The sequence below is a fragment of the Lampetra fluviatilis genome, chromosome 30 (assembly GCF_964198595.1).
Source record: "Lampetra fluviatilis chromosome 30, kcLamFluv1.1, whole genome shotgun sequence".
Lineage (NCBI taxonomy): Eukaryota > Metazoa > Chordata > Hyperoartia > Petromyzontiformes > Petromyzontidae > Lampetra > Lampetra fluviatilis.
In genome coordinates this window covers 8,700,326-8,718,742 of record NC_136304.1, presented here as the reverse complement: position 1 = coordinate 8,718,742, position 18,417 = coordinate 8,700,326, and the positions used below count along the sequence as shown (strand labels likewise).

Here is an 18,417-nt window from a genome sequence, read left to right as displayed (position 1 = left end):
TGTCTGCGTGTGTGTGTGTCTGCGTGAGTGTATGTGTCTGCGTGAGTGTGTGTGTCTGCGTGAGTGAGTGTGTCTGTGTGTGTGTGTCGGCGTGAGTGTGTCTGCGTGTGTGTGTGTCTGCGTGAGTGTATGTGTCTGCGTGAGTGTGTGTGTCTGCGTGAGTGAGTGTGTCTGCGTGTGTGTGTCGGCGTGTGTGTGTGTCTGCGTGAGTGTATGTGTCTGCGTGAGTGTGTGTGTCTGCGTGAGTGAGTGTGTCTGTGTGTGTGTGTCGGCGTGAGTGTGTCTGCGTGTGTGTGTGTCTGCGTGAGTGTGTCTGCGTGTGTGCCTGCGTGAGTGTGTCTGCGTGAGTGTGTGTCTGCGTGAGTGTGTCTATGTGAGTGTGTGTGTGTGAGTGCGTGTGTCTGCGTGAGTGTGTCTCCTCACCGACTGTAGCCTGTCCGTCAACTCTCTCCGCCTGTTTCGGCAGCGCGCGGCCGCCTGTTTATTCCGTTCGCGACGAACTCGGCGCCTTTCCGCCTCCTCCGGCGAGAGCTGCACAGGAGGGCGGCGAGATGTTAGCGGGGTGGTGATGTGAGCGTGGCGATGGAAACATGAATGTGGTGATAATGTCGGGGTGGCGGTGAAGGTGATATTGGGGGGGGGGGGGGTGGTGATGTTGGGGTGGTGGTGATGTTGGGGGGGGGGGTGTTGGAGAAGGTGATATTGGGGGTGGTGATGTTGGGGGGGTGATGGTGATGTTGGAGTGGTGGTGATGTTGGGTGGTGGTGGTGAAGGTGATGTTGGGGTGGTGGTGATGGTGATGTTGGTGGGGGGGGGTTGAAGGTGATGTTTGGGGGGGGGGTGATATTGGGGGGGGGGTGGTGAAGGTGATGTTGGGGTGGTGGTGATGGTGATGTTGGTGGGGGGGGGTTGAAGGTGATGTTGGGGGGGGGTGATGGCGACTTTGGAGTTGGGCACAATCTGTTGCCTGTCACAGTGGCGATAACGCGTCATTGTTGTTCATGCTAATTAAATGCAAATATTTAGTTTTGGCCAAAGAACAAACAAGATAACTAAAAATATCGATTCTTGAATCGAATAGTAACTTCATGTTGACAATTCATCTTTTATCTTGTGGATGTCGTCAACTCGCAAGGAAATTGACAAATTCTGGACCATAAGGGCCGTCCATAAATGACGTCACGGCGATTTTGGACGATTTTTTGACCCCCCCCCCCCCTCAAATAAAAAAAAACACATGCTTCAAATGGCTTTAAACTATTGTCATTGTAGTGCGTATTTAATGTGGCGCTGCACTCTGACGTTGTGCATTTTGATGTGACGTCACATTTCTCAACCCCCCCCCTCGTCACAAATGTCCGACCCCCCCCCCCAGGTGCGTGACGTCATTTATGGACGGCCCCATAACGGCGAGGCACATATTCTCCCGCTCTTCTTTGAGCGATGTCACGCGAATCAGGAACGCGCGCGGTGACACGGACTCGCTCCGTGTTTCGGTTTGAACACCCGCAGTGTTCACCGGCGAGGCCCACTCGCCTTCAACCGCAAACCTCCACAAGGAGCGGACAAACACGGGAATGGTTGCATACTCTTAGGTTTTTTCGGTAAAGTCACGTAGGTAAAAAAATAAAATTAAAAGTTAATAATGGAAATAAAATAAAACATCTTCTTGGTTCTTTCGGTAAAGTCACGTAGAAGGGAAGTAATAAAATAATAAAAATAAAACATAATAAAAAAAATCACGACGTTTCGGAGGCAACACAAGTCTCCGTCATCAGGTGGGACCGTCACAGCTAAAATTACTGCATCAACGGAGTCCTTGTGTTGCCTCCGAAACGTCGTGATTTATTATTTTATTTTATTTCCATTATTAACTTTTAATTTTATTTTTTTACCCACGTGACTTTACCGAAAAAACCTAAGAGTATGAATCCTTGCAGTCACGAAAGCTTCAAATCTAGAAACGGGAATGGTTGCCCGCGTCGCTGTCCCAACAATCGCCCAGCGGCTTAGTAGCAGCCGTCTCTTTCGTAAACATCAATCGTCGTCCTCATGCAATTTCACGTCGTGCATACGAGACTGGATTTTTCTGTTCTGCTTACCCAATGCACGGCAGTGATTTGAAAATGATGTTGCAAAATGTAGGTACCGTAGAGCAAATCAAAATCGATTGTTGGCTAAATTCTTGACAATTCACAAAATTGCGAGGAGTGGGTGGGGGGGGGTCAGGGATAAACAGCTGCATTCTGGAGATGTGGCCCAGTGGTTCGTTTCACTGCGCCACCAACCCGGATACCCAAGTTGGATATCGGCCACGGCTCTAACACCAAATGTGCAGTGATATCTGCGGGGTGCGATTGATCGGGGGGGGGATGGGAGGGATTTCCCTGGCCATGGTTCATATTTGTATCCCCTGGACCGTGCTTACACTTATCATCTCCAGGGTGGATACATTTATCCCTTCCCACCCAGACAAATAAAGCACGTCTTTGTGTGTACAATGGCAGGGTTGAGCCTGGTTAGTTAGTTAGTACTTGAATGGAGACTGCTTGGGAGTAAGGTGGCTACGACAACAATGAGTTCTTGAATCCTGCTGCGGAGCTTCGAGTTATCACTCCCACCGATGAGCATTGGGTTTTGATTCACAATGAGTTTATTTTGAGTACGACCACGCAGGTATGTACCTCGGCCAAAAGCAACGAATTATGAGTCATAATATTAGTCGTTAAAGCCTACACGTGAAATGTTGGTGTGGTTTCTCCGGATTTTCTCGGCATTCTTGCATGTGAAGCCAAACACGTGATGATTGGAATTGGCCAAACACCCCAAGGAAGCTGGTGGCTGTGCACGTGGCCTGTGATCTGGCACTGCAGAGGATAGGACTTGGTGGATCACCGCACAGATCTTGTAAAACTCTCGTCACGTGGGTGCCTAGGAGGTGCCATACGCTGGCTCACCGAGATAAATAAAGACAGCCGGTGGACTAATCTCCATTTGTTTCCATGTGTCCGGGGGTAGATCCCCGTCACGTGCTTGGGTATTCTCTGGGTAATCTCCGATTTTCTCCCACGTTTACAACACCGATTAAATGGCTGAAAACATCTTGCAATAAAACAACTCAATTGAGCGAGACCCTTCCACAAGTCATTGGACCCGATGTGACTTTCCTGGATAGACGCGAGCAACAATAATTAATATTATTGTTGTCATGCATGTATGTTTTGAACTTCTTTCGCATTATATGTAGCCAACCGTGCTTACTGTTAATGTTGAGACTCATGTTTGCCGTGATAAAATGCATTATTATTATTATTATCATCCGTACAAAGTGCACGTAACACATTGAGGCGACGCCACTATTGTGTGTTGTCTCTATAATTTTTAGTTAAAGTTGGATAAATGCCTCCTGTTGTGTTGGTCACGGGCAGGGGTCGCCAACAAAAGTAACAAGAAGATTTTTTTTCTGATACTGGTAGGAACCTCCTTGTTACACCAGCCCACAGGGGATTATTGTGTCCGTCCGTCCGTCGTGCATCCAAAAATGGGAGGGGTGGGGCTGGGTGGAGAGGGGAGGGTGGGGAGGGGCTGGGTGGGGAGGGGAGGGGCTGGGTGAGGAGGGTGGGGCTGGGTGGGGGGTGGGAGGAGTGGGGCTGGGTGGGGTGGGGCTGGGTGGGGAGGGGCTGGTCACCCCGTGGGGCCCTTAAACGTTTAACCTACTCACGGCGGCTTGTGCCCGCCCTCACAGTCGGCCATATTTGCGGAATACACCACGCCGCCGTTGACCCTGGCCATTGACCGAGCAACCCAACGTTCCTACCAGCTCCCTCCGCATGAATGTGTTCAATTCGGTATATATTAAAAAAACCTCAGTATTTTAAAAGCCGCAATGCATTGTGGTGGTGAATACGAGACGATGGTGCTTAACACATAACCTCACGAAGCAGTCTTTAAAGAGCCGCATACCGCACAAGAGCCGGAGGTTGCCTATCCCCTGGGCATGGGGTTTGTTTGACCATTCTTGACCACGCTGCTCAGTGCGGGATTCTGAAAGCCTTTTTTCCCCGTTTAACAGGTAGGCTTTGACGACCGATATTATTCATAATAAAGGTTTTTGATCAAGTCACGTAGGTAAAAAAGAAAATAAATAAATTAAATTAATTTTCTTTTATTACCTACGTGACTTTACCGAAAAAAACCAAAGAGTATGGACCCTTGCAGTCACGAAAACTTCAAATCTAGAAAGGTTTTTGAGTTAGATCGCGTAAGTATAAATGTGTCGGAATCCTCCACCACCCGACACAGCCAATTAGTAAGGGATCTGATGTAATTACCAGCGAAACGTGGTACTACTCTAATTGTAAATGTTGTAGATTTACTCTCCAACACACCGTTGGGCTGAAGTAGTCACTAATTGGCGTTTTGTTTACGTGACAAATCCCTTACTTGTTACCGCACTAAACATTAGACAAATCGCACCCTGGAAATGTGAACCGGTTCTCGTCATCCCGTCCCTTCGCCGACTCACACTGACTGACCACCGTGGAAAAGTATGGCCAGACAGGCCTCTGTGACAGACATGGCCTCCGCCCAGCCGCGGGTCGACAAAGACGCCGTGAACGTCGCGATTGTTGCTATTGCAGTCCTGAGCAATTTGCATGCCGTGATGCAGCATTGTGGAGCAGTGTCGTAGGAGGGGGGTGCATTTGTATTTACTATGAGTCAGAGGACGGCGCTGCTAAACCGGGACTGCGTCTCAACTCACAGCCCCACCCCCAGCCCAGACAATGAACCCGATCACCCCCCCCCCCCTTTGTCCCTTTCCCACCCTTCCCTATCGTCTAGCCTCCTTTGCCCCCCGCCCCCCCCGTTAAGGAGGAGATATCTTATAATTATTCACTGCTGTATACACTCCCCTAAACTCCTACCGAACAATTGCCATCTCTCGATTTAAAGCTTTCGTGACTGCAGGCATTCATCTTCTTGGTTCTTTCGGTAAAGTCACGTAGAAGGGAAATAATAAAATAATAAAAATAAATCATAATAAAATCATTCTCGCGACGTTTCGGCCACAACGCAAGCAGCCGTCCTCAGGTGAAGAACAGGTCTGTCGGGAAGACAGCGTCTGGCCGAAACGTCGTGAGAATTGTTTGATTATGTTTCTTTTTATTATTTTATTATTTCCCTTCTATGTGACTTTACGGAAAGAACCAAGAAGACATTGCCATCTCGTAATGACCTCGCGATGCCACAATCCATCTGGCTCCTGGTCGCGAGCTCATTTCATTGCTCCATCTCCACGGTCGGGCGTCTTCCGCCGTCACGGGCTGCCACTCTGTCGTCGGTCTTGAGCGGCCACCGCCAGAGCCGGAATCCACAACCCCAAACTTCTTTACTTTCCTTCACAGTCAAGAGGGTGACTCAAAGCAGTTGCCGGATTAAGCTAGTGCGGGGCTGGTCGAATATGTTACAAAGGGGCCCTAAATAAAAAAAAAACACATCAATATTAAACACACAAATGTTGTACTTGCAAAGTAAAGTAATTGTATTTTTTCATGTAGCTATACAGGCAGATAATACGACAAATCGCTAACCTTAAACACCCAGTCGTCCGTAAAAGTTGAAGGCGGTATAGTACTATAGTAATAGAGCAAGTGCAGAATCACTGAACCGGAATTGATAGCTTGAAAGCATTTAGCGCGTGGCCCTTGAAAGTGCGGGGCCCTTAGCATATGTAGCTATTTTTGCTACTGGGATAATTCAATCCGGCACTGACTCAAACTGTTGTTTGTTCTCCAATCCACTCGGTTTTCCTTCCTGCGTCTCAGCGTCCAGGAGCCGCCAAGTCTCCCCCACTCCGAGCCTGCATCGTGATTGCTTTCGCTCGGCTCACGTTGTCCTAGGTCCTTGGTCGAGATCGCAAGGGGTTCTCACTGCAGCAGCCAACAAGCCCCTCTGTATGGAGGCGGATCAGGCGTCACCCGCAGATCCGCCCGTGGTTCACGTGGCCTGGTGGAAGAGTTTCGGCCAATCGCAGATCTCATCTTAGAGGGTGATGTCGCTTGTATAGAAAAAAACGCCCGTATCGTGTAACGGTTTGGGTTCCTAGCCCGTATTTCTAGCCCCACAACGGTACCTGTTATATTTGTTACTTTTAGGGTAACGGTGATTGCCAAATGTGTTGAGCCTCGAATTATAAGCGAATATAAAAAAACTAATTTACGAAGATGTTTTCCATTATTTGTGCTGATGACCTGGCAGAGACCATCTCTTGACACCTTGACAACCTCGATCGAATCGACTGCTCACTCACTCACGTTCTATTATATTCCGTTTCGCATTTATATAGCGGCCTTTCCGGGGCACTTTACAATGCACGCCGGCGGTCAATCTACTTCGAGATGAGGTCCTCTCTGCGACTTTCACGAGAGCGGGTTCGCTTTACCTGCCAACGCTCGCCGGTGCAGGTTGGTGGAGGGGTACAGCAGCAGGGTCCGTTCAGTTATCACCATCGCTAGCCGGGGCCGGGATCGAACTCGGCTATATCTGACTCAGTGCGCCCACTCACTACGCTACAATTCATGGGATCTTTCTGGCAGTGTCAAATATATGAAAAATAAGAATAGCTTTTGTGCCAATAAAGTCGGTGTTAAGATGTTCAAACACCAATAAAAAACCTTTTGCAAGGAATCATGTCTGCATTAAGGGGGCGTCCATAAACGACGTCACACACCTAGGGGGGGGTCAGACATTTGTGACGATGTGTCACGAGGGGGGGGGGGTGGGTTTGAGAAATGTGACGTCACATCAAAATGCGTAACTTCTAAATAAATATAGGCAAACACGTTCTACTTAATTAAATATACTTTTTAATAAATGTTTTCTCTTACAACATGAGAGTGCAGCGCCACATTAAATACGCACTACAATGACAATAGTTTAAAGCGATTTGAAACATGTTTTTTTTTTGGGGGGGGGGGCAGAGCTTTGTGACGTCATATTTGAGGGGGGGGGGGTCAGACTTTTTGTGACGCCGTGTGACGAGGGGGGGGGGGGTCAAAAGTCGTCCAAAATCGCGTGACGTCATTTATGGACGGCCTCTTAATGCAGACATGATTCCTTGCAAAAGGTTTCTATCTGGCGTTCGAACATCTTAACACCTCCTGTTAATTGCCACTGTAGTGGTGGTGTTGACGCGCGCCGACAGTGAGAGATCACGGGGCGGCGCGGGGTGCGTGGTTGTGCGCGCTGACACAAGGTGGGAAAGAGGATCGTGGGCAGCGCGCAGTGATTGGTCAACTGGGGTGGGTGCTCTCAGCGACGTCCGCATGGAGGACTATAAAGGGGGACGCGCGGGAGCACTCGGGGAGTTGTTAACCAGTTGAAGATCGAAGACGGTGTTGAAGAGGTAGGGCCCTGAGACCCCTAGTCCCGCTGTCCTTGTAAGGGCCGGGGCCCTGTGTGGCTCGGAGGCGAGACTGTGGGACCCGTGGTCTGACGTCCATGTGGGACGAGGCTGTGGGACCCAGAGTCGAGACGGACACCCCAGCCGGGTGAGTTCCGAGAAGCTACGGGGCGTAAGAGCCCGTGTGGGTGTAGCCAGGGGAACCCCGTGGGTTAGGCTGCAATTAGCCACCCGTGTAATATAAGTTGGTGTTAATAAAGAGTGTGCTACCCGCAAGGTCGTCTCCCGCCAAGTTACTACATTACACCACGAAGGCAAAAATCCTCTTCTTATTTATGACACAAACACCACAATTCCCCAACCGACCACAGCCGAAAACTCGGATCCGAACCCAAATGCCCCCCCCCCCTCCGAATCCGCCCCCCCCCCCTCCTTCAGTGACGCCCTTCCCGGCCATCACGAACCCTTCGCTCAATGACGACGCTGCCACACTGCCCAGCGCCGCGGTTCAAGTGACGATGACTCACTCGCTCACTCACCGAACGCGCCTTCCGAATGAAAGCTTTGCACACGGGCGATCGGACGAGACGCGCGCATTCCTGCGCCGTGACTGTGTGCCGAGAGGCGCGATGGAGAGACTCACCCATCCCATTCGATCGCACGTGTCGACCTCCACCCACACCCCCCCCACGCCGCCACCACCGCATTGTAATCTTGGCCGCCGGTTTAATATAACACTGACGGGTAAATGATCGGGTGAGTTGTGACTGGTGATGCAAACAATGGGCCGTCGTTTTGTGTAGAATAGCGGCATTCGTAATAATTGACAATTATGTTAGCAGGATGAGCGCAACTGAGTCTCGAAGACAATTTTTTTCGGTGGTGTCCCTGCTTACATTTGGGCATGAGGCCCACTACCGTGGGTTTTTAATCTTTTTTAACTCACTCCGTCTGTTGTCGTATCCTTAAAAAAAATTTTAACTCAAAATTTACACACTTCCCAATGTGATATCGAATGCAAACTTGGTATACTTATGTCATACTGATGGCAAGACTATATTTTATCATAAAAAAATTTAAATATCTATTTTTAAACATTTTACACGTCTTTATTTAACTCTGTTGTATCCTCAAATCTTGTAACTCAATTTCAACCATCTTCCCAATGTCGTTTCGACTGCAAACTTGGTATAGGTGTGTCATACTGATGACAATACTATATTCTATCATTAAAATTTTAAAATATATATCTTTAAACAATCTTTTTTACGGGTCTAATTGTCCACGCTCAACTCACGTTGCCTGTAAATCACCACGGTTCCTTCTGCTATGACAAGCTGCGGGGTCACTTCCAGGAGTCGTGGAGTTCTGCCATTACGAGTACGGTACATTTCATTAAAGCGTGTTTTAAAAAAAAGTATTTTTAAATATTTAGTTGTTTAGTTATTTAAAGCTTTCGTGACTGCAGGGATTCATCTTCTTGGTTCTTTCGGTAAAGTTACGTAGAAGGGAAATAATAAAATAATAAAAATATGACATAATAAAAACATAATAAAATAATAAAACATAATAAAAGAACAGTTCTGTCGGGAAGACAGCGTCTCATTCAGACGCTGTCTTCCCGACAGACCTGTTCTTCACCTGAGGACGGCTGCTTGCGTTGTGGCCGAAACGTCGTGAGAATTATTTTATTATGTTTTATTTTTATTATTTTATTATTTCCCGTCTACGTGACTTTACCGAAAGAACCAAGAAGACAAATATGTTGTTGCTTTCGGTGATTGACGGTGCGGTGCTCACGAGGCGTGCCCGCGTGCTGTGCCCTGCAGCAGCAGCAGCGGCGGCGGGCAACGGAAATAACAAGAGCCATTTGTTGTTGTTGTTGTTGTTTCGAATAATTTAAGAAACTCAACGTTTCAAGAGCCGCGATGCACTGTGGTGGTGTATTCCAGACGGCGGGGTCCTCAATAGCTGACGTCACGAAGCGGTTCCTTTAACGATCCGCAGGCTGCCGACTCCCGACCTTGAAGAACGTTCCCCGCATTGATCCCCGATCTCACAAAGATCTAGAGAGCTAAGCATGTTCGAGTCTGGATAATGTTTGGATGGGCACCCACCACGCATAACATGTGCTGTGGGATTACGGGGCTACGCGTCATACTATCCATGCAATTTAATTGGAGGGGGTAAGGGGTTATAATTTTGATTTAAAGCTTTCGTTACTGCAGAAAATTTTCTAAATTTTCTTGCTGTGGATTTCACACTTGATGATGATTGCTTGTGTTGCAGTCGAAACGTCGTGAGAATTTTTATTGTTTTATATTTTTATTATTTTATTATTTCCCTTCTACGTGACTTTACCGAAAGAACCAAGAATATGGGGTAGGGGTTATTTCTACATTTGCTGTTGGGGCTACGGGCTTGGGCAGAGTATTGCTTTTTCACATCCCCATCATCAGCTATGATCAACCCACTGCTGGATGAATACATCCCAAAGGAAAAATCGGAGGTTCTGCTGGTTGGCACTCAGGTTCCGGTGAAAACATTTGAGGGGATGGGGGGGGGATTGTTTGGAACTGCTTTTTATGTTTTCTTTGTTGTTCTTCCCCCTGCACCTCCGATGAGTGCAGTTGACTACATACCAGAGGTGTGGACTCGAGTCATGTGACTTGGACTCGAGTCAGACTCGAGTCATGAATTTGATGACTTGCGACTCGACTTGGACTTGCATAACAATGACTTTGTCCCACCTATGAGATGTGGACTCGAGTCATGTGACTTGGACTCGAGTCAGACTCGAGTCATGAATTTGATGACTTGCGACTCGACTTGGACTTGCATAACAATGACTTTGTCCCACCTCTGCTACATACTGTGCAAAAGTATGTCAACAAACATACAAACATCTCTCAACGCTGTCGTGTAACAACAACAACATCGTACTCTCGAAAAAAAACACGCGAACCTAAAATTACCGATCAGCGGCAATCGAGAATCGAACCGTCTCACTTTGCGTTGAGGTGGCACCACTTTGTGTCTCGTGGCTGAGCTGTAACTCAACTCGCGTTTGGGTGTCGCGAGACGCAACGGATGTCGCGGTCGCGCTGGTGTCGAGTGGGATGCGGTGGCCGATTCATTACATCTCATAAATTAGTCACGGCAGCTCATGCCGCAGGGTGGCATTTTTGGTGGTCGCGCTTAGAGTTGTCTCGGATATGGAAATGTAACCGCGATCGCGCGTACAGTCGGTGCGCACGCACGCACGTACGCACGCACAGGTTGGACGCTGCACTGGAGAGAATGAAAAGCACAGCTGTGCAGCCGAGGAAGAAAGTTTTCAGTCAGTTCATATGAATAGTGATGCCAGATAAGTGCGGCCTGGCACAGACCGTTTCTAGTCCCAGAACTTTATTATTGTTCTTTATGCTATTCTATGATAAAAAAAAAAATCTATTCATTTTCTAAATATCCAATCTGTGTTGCTTGAAGTCAATACGTGACCTGAAGTTGTCATAAGTGAGAGACGCCAATCATGGTGTTGACCTTACGACATTACGACATCTTACAAGGTCAGCCCGGCTAAAGGCGAGCAGCTCCTTGTGAAAAGCGAGCTTCATGCACCACTTGACGTGGAATGGCGCAGCACCGTTGAAGCTCTCATGGCACAGTTTTCAAGTGGGCTGAGTCACTTTTCCTGGATCTCAATCTGGGCCCACGTGCTTTTCAGTGGTCTGCATTCTACCAAATGACCAGGTTTGCCCGGGACAGTCCCAGTTTCGAAAATGAGGATTTTGCCTTTGATTTAAAACACCTCTGACCTCAAGCTTGGCTCATGATACGAGCAAAGGGACTGGGCAGTGGGCGGGGGCTACCTGGGCAGTGGGCGGTGCTAGCAGAGTGTGGGTGGAGCCTAAGGGAAGTGGGCGAGGCTAACATCTAAATAAGCCGGGGCCGTCCATGAATGGCTGACGGAGGGATGGCCCTGCCAGCTTTGACGTGTGCCCAGTTTGAACCTCCAAGAAACGTGGAATTGGCAAACGCGCACTCGATGACAGAACAGCCCAGTCCTCCCTCTCGTGCAAACAATACTCACTTCTTCATCCCTGCGCCTCCGTCCTCCCAGAGAGCGAGCCTCCAACCCCACCTGGTGGCCCTGGTGGCGAGCTCCGCTGGGGCCTGCCTGCTGGGCCTGTTCCTCCTGCCAGCTGGGGCCAGGCGGGGCCGGATCCGGTTCCACGTAAGCGGGAGGTGGGACGCGGGGGTATTGGTGCGACGAGGCAGAGGAGGTGATCACGGTCGACTGGACCATCCACTGGAGGTCCTGGCTGGTGGTGATGGCCGTCACGGTGGGGACGAACAAGCCCTGGCTGGTGCTGGGCACGTCCACGCTGTAGCCCTGAATGGGAGAGATGTCCATGTTAGATTGGTGCGAGGGAGAAGAGAAGGGTGGGAAGCATGGGTGGGAGCACTATGACACGGCTAGAGTGATTAATATTATTTATTATTCGTCATCAGAAAAAGTAACGTACGTGGGGAGAGGCCATTCGGTCTATCTTTCTCGTCTGGGCAGGAAATCACAGACCAGCTGGAAGTCAGCCAGAAACTGGACACAACTGCCTACGTTCTGCGCTGCTATTAGGTGGGTGGGGGGGTGAGTAACTTATAATGTTTAACTCAAATTGAGTAATTTCTCAAACGTGGCAAATGTGGACAATGACATCAGCACACAATGGACTACTCAAGGGATCTCTGACCTCTATAACGAGAGACAAACCACTGGCCCATGTCACCTGCCATGAAGATGCTGCTGAGGAATGATTTCATGATGCTGGTGTCGCTGCTTATTGGTTGTCGACAGTGACTTCTCAATTTGCTTGCCAAGGAAGAATCACCAACATTATCATGTATTTATTTCTCTTTCTTCGTGACTTTACCGAAAGAAGCAAAGATTAATTCCTGCAGTCACGAAAGCTTAAAATCAAGTATGATTAATTAATCCGTATTCTGAATCATTTACGTTTATACTTTTCACACGCCTTCATAATCAACGTCGCTCGCTCAAGCATTGTTTCACCTGCCACCACTTTACACGCTCCAGGTTTGCCAATGCACCTCTGATGAGCACGCTTGGCTACGTATGATGCGAGAGAAATTCAACACACACAATGCACGGGCGATATCCACCTTTCAGAGGTGGGTATCGGAGTTGAGCGTTGGTGATTTGTATAACAACACGGATACAATCCAGGGCACATGTTCCTCTGGCATTTCCCTATTTTATTATTGAGCGTATTGACAATCTCACAACTCTACAACTAAAGATCAAAACCAATATATGATTTGAATGTACATGCGTGTGATAACGTGTGTGCAACAACTAGTGTTGTCAATATCACAGCATCCTGCATTGACCAATTTCGGTATCGGTGTTCCGCCATAACAAATTATTCGCTGTAAATGTGTCTACTCTGTAATAATATCATTACAGTAGATTATCGATTATCCACACAATTGACGCGGAGGACTGCTACGGATAATTCTAAATCGCCGATAATCCAAAAATATACATTTCCCGCAGATCGGTATGCCAATAAACACTCATATAGGTATAAATTATGTTTAAGGTGAGAAAATGGAGTCTGTTAATGAACAAAACTAAAATTGTAGTAAATAATGTATTGATCTTGTTTTATTACAAAAGTCCAGAAGCTTCCCACCCACTAAGTGGATAGCGGAGCCACGCCAATCAACATCAAACTCCGCCCGCCGTTATGGTAACCACTGTACTGTAGAGACGATCACGTGGATTTAGGATTAACAGTAGCAACTTATTTGTTCGGTTGAAGCATGTGACTTGTAATACATTTTTTTTTAATCAACAATGTGCAACTTGACTAAAAGTTTTAATGACTGCAGGAATTCATATTCTGTGGGTCTTTCGGTAAAGTCACGTAGATAGGTTACAAAAATAATAAAATAAACAAAAAGCTGCGACGTTTCGATCGCAACACGAGCATTCGTCATCAGGAAGAGGAACATTTCCTGAATGATGTACAACTGTTTTGAGATGAAGGGGAAATCCACGAGTTATTAATTTATGTCAAAATCTCAGGTGCGCGGTTAATCCGCAACCCGGATAAAGCTCGCGCGGAATAATCGAGGGTCTCTTGTACCATCATCCACTCACTCTTTAATATCCTCCTCGGCTTACACCTTGCAACGCTCCTCCACAGCTTCATTTAACATCACTACCCCAACGCCGTGACACGCTTTGCTGGCCCCCCGACTCTGCAATCTTCGTCCCCGCGTCCACTAAGGCTCCTCTGGTGTTTGTGTGCGCCTCTTTTCTGTTTCTCGTGCTTTTTCCCCCCCTCTCCTTTAGCCTGAGTCGACGTACACATTGGGGGTCACCCAACGCCACCTGGTCTCGGCCGCTCCCAGATATGCGCCTCCGACGCCGCTGCTGTCTTCAGTAACTTAAACGCGCTCCCGGCCTCGATTAGTCGGCCCCTACCCCAATGAGTGGCACCTCTCAAGCCACTGGCTCCCATTGGGATCCTCAACTCTGCATCATTGAACACAAATCTCACGTGCATCCACTCTGCTCGTGCACCGGGTCATCTATGGATGGCGATTCCCCCCCAAAAAACTGGTTCTTACAAAGCCTTTCATTTGTTTTTACAACGTAATTATTTCTGGATTAATACAGCACTAATGAGTATAGGAATAAATTAAAACAATGTTTTACTATACTGTATACCGTAGATACAGAAACAGAATACACATTAACTGACGCATCTGAATAGTTTGTGATAGCTGAATGTCTATTATACTTTAGGATACCACCATGTAAATAGTATGTTGAAAAAAAAACAATAAAAGTATTCACGTAATCACCAATAAATAATCAGAGTTTACACAGAATAACTTAAAACAAATCAATGAGTAATAGCAATCCACAACTTAAACAATGCTCTTTAAACCTAACTAATAAATAACTGACGTACTAACGACCTCAGCTACAGATTACTGCACAACAATCTCTTTGAGCAACAATGAGCAATAATTTGTTGACTTTTTAAATTTCAAATCCCAACATTTCGCATCAAGCGTGGGCATGGAGTCGCCTCTCCGTGCCGCCACCAAAACAGAATCGATTCCAGACCGCTCCGAGCCACGGCATGCGGGAATCGATTTCTCTGGGATCGACTCCCCCCCACCCACCCACCCCCCGTGTCATCTCCGTACGCGACACCCCCTCGTTGACTTTCGCATCAACCACCACCCACCACCACCACCCCCAACTTCACCCACCACCACCACCACCCCCAACTTCACCCACCACCACCACCCACCACCACCCACCACCACCACCCCCAACTTCACCCACCACCACCACCACCACCCACCACCACTCACCACCACCACCACCCCCAACTTCACCCACCACCACCCACCACCCACCACCACCACCACCACCCAACACCACCCACCACCACCACCCCAACTTCACCACCACATCGGTTCGCAACGCACGCGATATGACCGCGCAGGTGATCACGAGCGAAGGGAGCGGTGGCGCGGTGGTTAGCTCACTGCGCCGTGAAGCCGGCACCGATCAGTTCGAGCGGTAGCGGGATTCGTTTCGGTTGGGCGACCGAACATTTGAATGGGGTCCTCGATTTTTGACCGCCTTCTCTTGAGCAGTGCGGTGAAGTTGTTGGGTACCCCCTATAGCCCACACGGTGTGTGTGTGGGTGGGGCTGCAGTGAGTTGACAATATCGTCTGTGCATTGTTATTAAACACTAAAGAGTGGTGATAATTGCAAGCACGGCACTAACAGCCAAGCCTCGCTCTAGTTCGTAAGACGTCACCACGACGGCCCGGCAAGAGGGATGTTTGTCCAGCTCGTGTTTTGAAACAAAGAGTTGCTTCTCGTTTCTGGGCGCCATGGTTGCTAGGAGATGTTACCTACCTCGCCTGGTGTACAGGAGGTCGTGGGTTCGATCCTGACGCCTGTTGTGTATTTGGAGTTTGCGTGTCTCTCTCTCTCATCATCATCACGGTGGCTCGGAGATGTTACCTACCTCGCCTGGTGTGCAGGAGGTCGTGGGTTCGATCCTGACGCCTGCTGTGTATTTGGAGTTTGCGGTGTCTCTCTCATCATCATCACGGTGGCTATGAGATGTTACCTACCTCGCCTGGTGTGCAGGAGGTCGTGGGTTCGATCCTGACGCCTGCTGTGTATTTGGAGTTTGCGGTGTCTCTTCTCGTGGTCGCCTGGATTTTTCTCCGGGTCCTCCGGTTTTCCCCTCCACATTTAGAATCAACGTCACGAGTTTGGAGTATTTGGCCTCTTTAACAGCTTCACATAAGCCACTTCGTTGAGCTATCATTCGAAAAAGAGCGATATAGCTCAGTGGATCTTACATGGTAAAATTCAAAAAGAAATAGTTTCGTTTGGAAGCAACCAGACAACCCGGAGAAAACGTCACAATGACCTCACGAGCGCTGCCATCTGCTGGTCATCTCACAACCCCAAATGCAGCCTACAGTGCCTGGCGAGCCCTTAATGGTCACCCGTGTAATCGATAACCTGCCCCAATGATGATAATTGAATACTTGAATACGCAATTAATGTCTCGTCTTCAGCCGTCCTCGATCCGCACGTTGGCCGCACCAGGGGCAATCCTTGGCCCACTGACTTCTGTCTTCTGCTATCCTCACTGTCTGTTCCAGCGTGAGCCTCATCCGTACTTTGATGTCATCCATCCACTGTTATCCTTGGTCATCCTCGGGCACATGAGCCGGGTGTTGTACGCCCTGGGGCGTACTCAATGTGGTTGGTTTGTCGGAAGAGCGGACGGCACGCGGCGGAGCTTTGCATTTTTACATCATTTGGGGGGGGGGTTCCGAGCGTGGCAGTTTCACGAATCTCGACGTGATTCACCAGCCCAGAGAACACCCAGCGTTGTCTTTGCCTCCGTGCTCACACTTGCATCCACACCTTGCCACCTATTACTGTGGCCTCCGGATCGTGTGCTCGTGCATACAGATATGGGGTTGACCTTGTGACCCTGATTAACGTTAAGTTATGCTCTTTCGGCTCTACATAGGCGTGCACGGCGGTCACTACATTTACACCCCGCGGCAAGATTTCACGTTCAATGGCCCTAATTAAGACGAGACGGATCGTCTCAATGTTTACACATCCGCACTCCTCTCGTACCCTGAGATCGCATTCATTAGCTACGAGCGGGATTGTGTTCGCGCTGCCTTCAAGTGCGAGCAACAACCACTGCACATTCACGAGACCGCCACATTTTTAGTCCCCTCACCTCCACCAATTGTCTAAGTCTCTCCACGTGCCTTTGTCTCTGTGTGGGTGTCTCTCTCACCGTCTCTCGGTGTCCCCCGTCTCTACGCGCCCACGCTGCGTCTCTCGGTGTCAACATCTCATCTCGTCGCGTCTCCCTGTCTTTCCGTCCGTCTGCCTTTCTCCGTGCTCTCCGTATCTCTCCCCGTGTCTTTCTCCGCTCAACTAAATCGGTGTCCCCCTCTGTGTCTCCGTGCGTAATATACCAACACACACACGCGCTCGCACGAGCCACCATAAGCGGCTCCTCTGGGAGAGAAGGAGATGGTGCTGTGTGTCACGCATGAATCATAGAGCGCAACTCTTAGTAACACAACAGCGTGGCCACTGACTCATCAATCAGGCCCGGCCGCGCTCTGCGCGCGCGCGCACGCGGCCACATGGAGGAGTCTCAGCGTCTCGAGCCCGTGGCGAGGCGTCTCCGCTGCCTTGCCCCGGGAGTTCCATAGTCATGCGCGTGGTACGCGTGTGTGCCGAGTGCGGTGAATGTACGTGAGGCCCAGACACGATGTGTGTGAATGGATGTAGGCATTCATGAATGTGTGAGTGCGTGCATGAATGAGCATTATGTGTTTGAATGTACAGCGGATACGAAGGTGTGTAATGTAACGTGTGTGTGTGTGTGAGATTGTCTTTGGGGAGCGGTGGTGCAGCGGTTAGCGCGCTGCGCTCCGAACCTGGCCCACCCGAGTTCGATTCCCGCTCACGACCAACACCAGTGACGATTATTTGGACCGGTCCTGAATCTTCCCTCGGTCGACTCAGCCTCAAATAAGTACCGGGTACCTGGTGCGGTGTGTAAACCTAGTGCGGTGTGTGGGGAGACAAAGGCGGTCGGGCGACGTTCTGGCCACCCACCCACCCCACGTGTATCGTGCCGGCCCTCATAAGTGCTACTCGCTCACATCATTTGCCCCAACAGTCTGTTAAAGCTATACGGGGGGTCTTTGTACACTTATTTTGTACGTGTGAATGAATGGAAGGATGTGTCTGCTGTACGTACGAATGAACCTGGAATATGTGTATGTTGTACTTATGTGATGGAATAAACGTGTGTGTGTGAATAGGTATTTATACCAGCCCCCTAAATTGTGTTTCCGACCATAGCTCTCAGTGACAAGTAATATCCACGCTGATTCGGGTGTGTGTCTAAACGTATATGAGTGTATATACACATGTATATTAATGCGTTGTATACAACCTGGACTTCTTTCGCACCGTACATACCCAACCCTGATCATATGAGAGAAAACCCAACAGCATCATCATTTACTCCGCTTACACGCGAGTCCAACCCTCAATCAATCCACGCTCACACACCGTAGTAGGTGAATTCACTCGCCTGGCAGGTGCTTGCAGGGCTTGTCATCTGGTACAGGGGATCCAGCCAGGTCGGTAGAGGAGGAGGAAGAGGCGTTTCTGTTGCCGACGATTGGCTGCTGCCCGACTCCCTCTCCTCCTCCTCTTCCTCCTCCTCCTCGTGGTACATAGTCCAGCACGTCCCGTCTTCCCTGGGAGGATAGCTGGCCCGGCCAAATTTGGCCGGGCCGGCTCAACGGGCTTCGCGTGAGCTGGGCTTGAACGCCTAGAACACCTCTCGGATACAAAAAAAAAAACCTCTCTATCCGCGCCTCCTCA

The 18,417-nt window shown here is 49.1% G+C and overlaps 1 protein-coding gene across 2 annotated transcripts in view; it reads right to left on the bottom strand.

The window, feature by feature from the left end:
• LOC144943230 (fos-related antigen 2-like) overlaps positions 1-18,417 on the bottom strand; it is a 26,037-nt gene extending 7,620 nt beyond the window's left edge. For both annotated transcript variants that reach the window (XR_013639469.1, XM_078870537.1), the window contains exons 1-3: positions 18,122-18,417; positions 11,496-11,798; positions 424-531 (exon numbers count right to left, since the gene is read on the bottom strand). Coding sequence is in view for 1 of the 2 variants with exons in the window: in XM_078870537.1 (XP_078726663.1) it covers positions 424-531; positions 11,496-11,798; positions 18,122-18,268 (558 nt within the window). In the remaining variant the exon portion in view is untranslated. The remainder of the gene's footprint in view (positions 1-423; positions 532-11,495; positions 11,799-18,121) is intronic.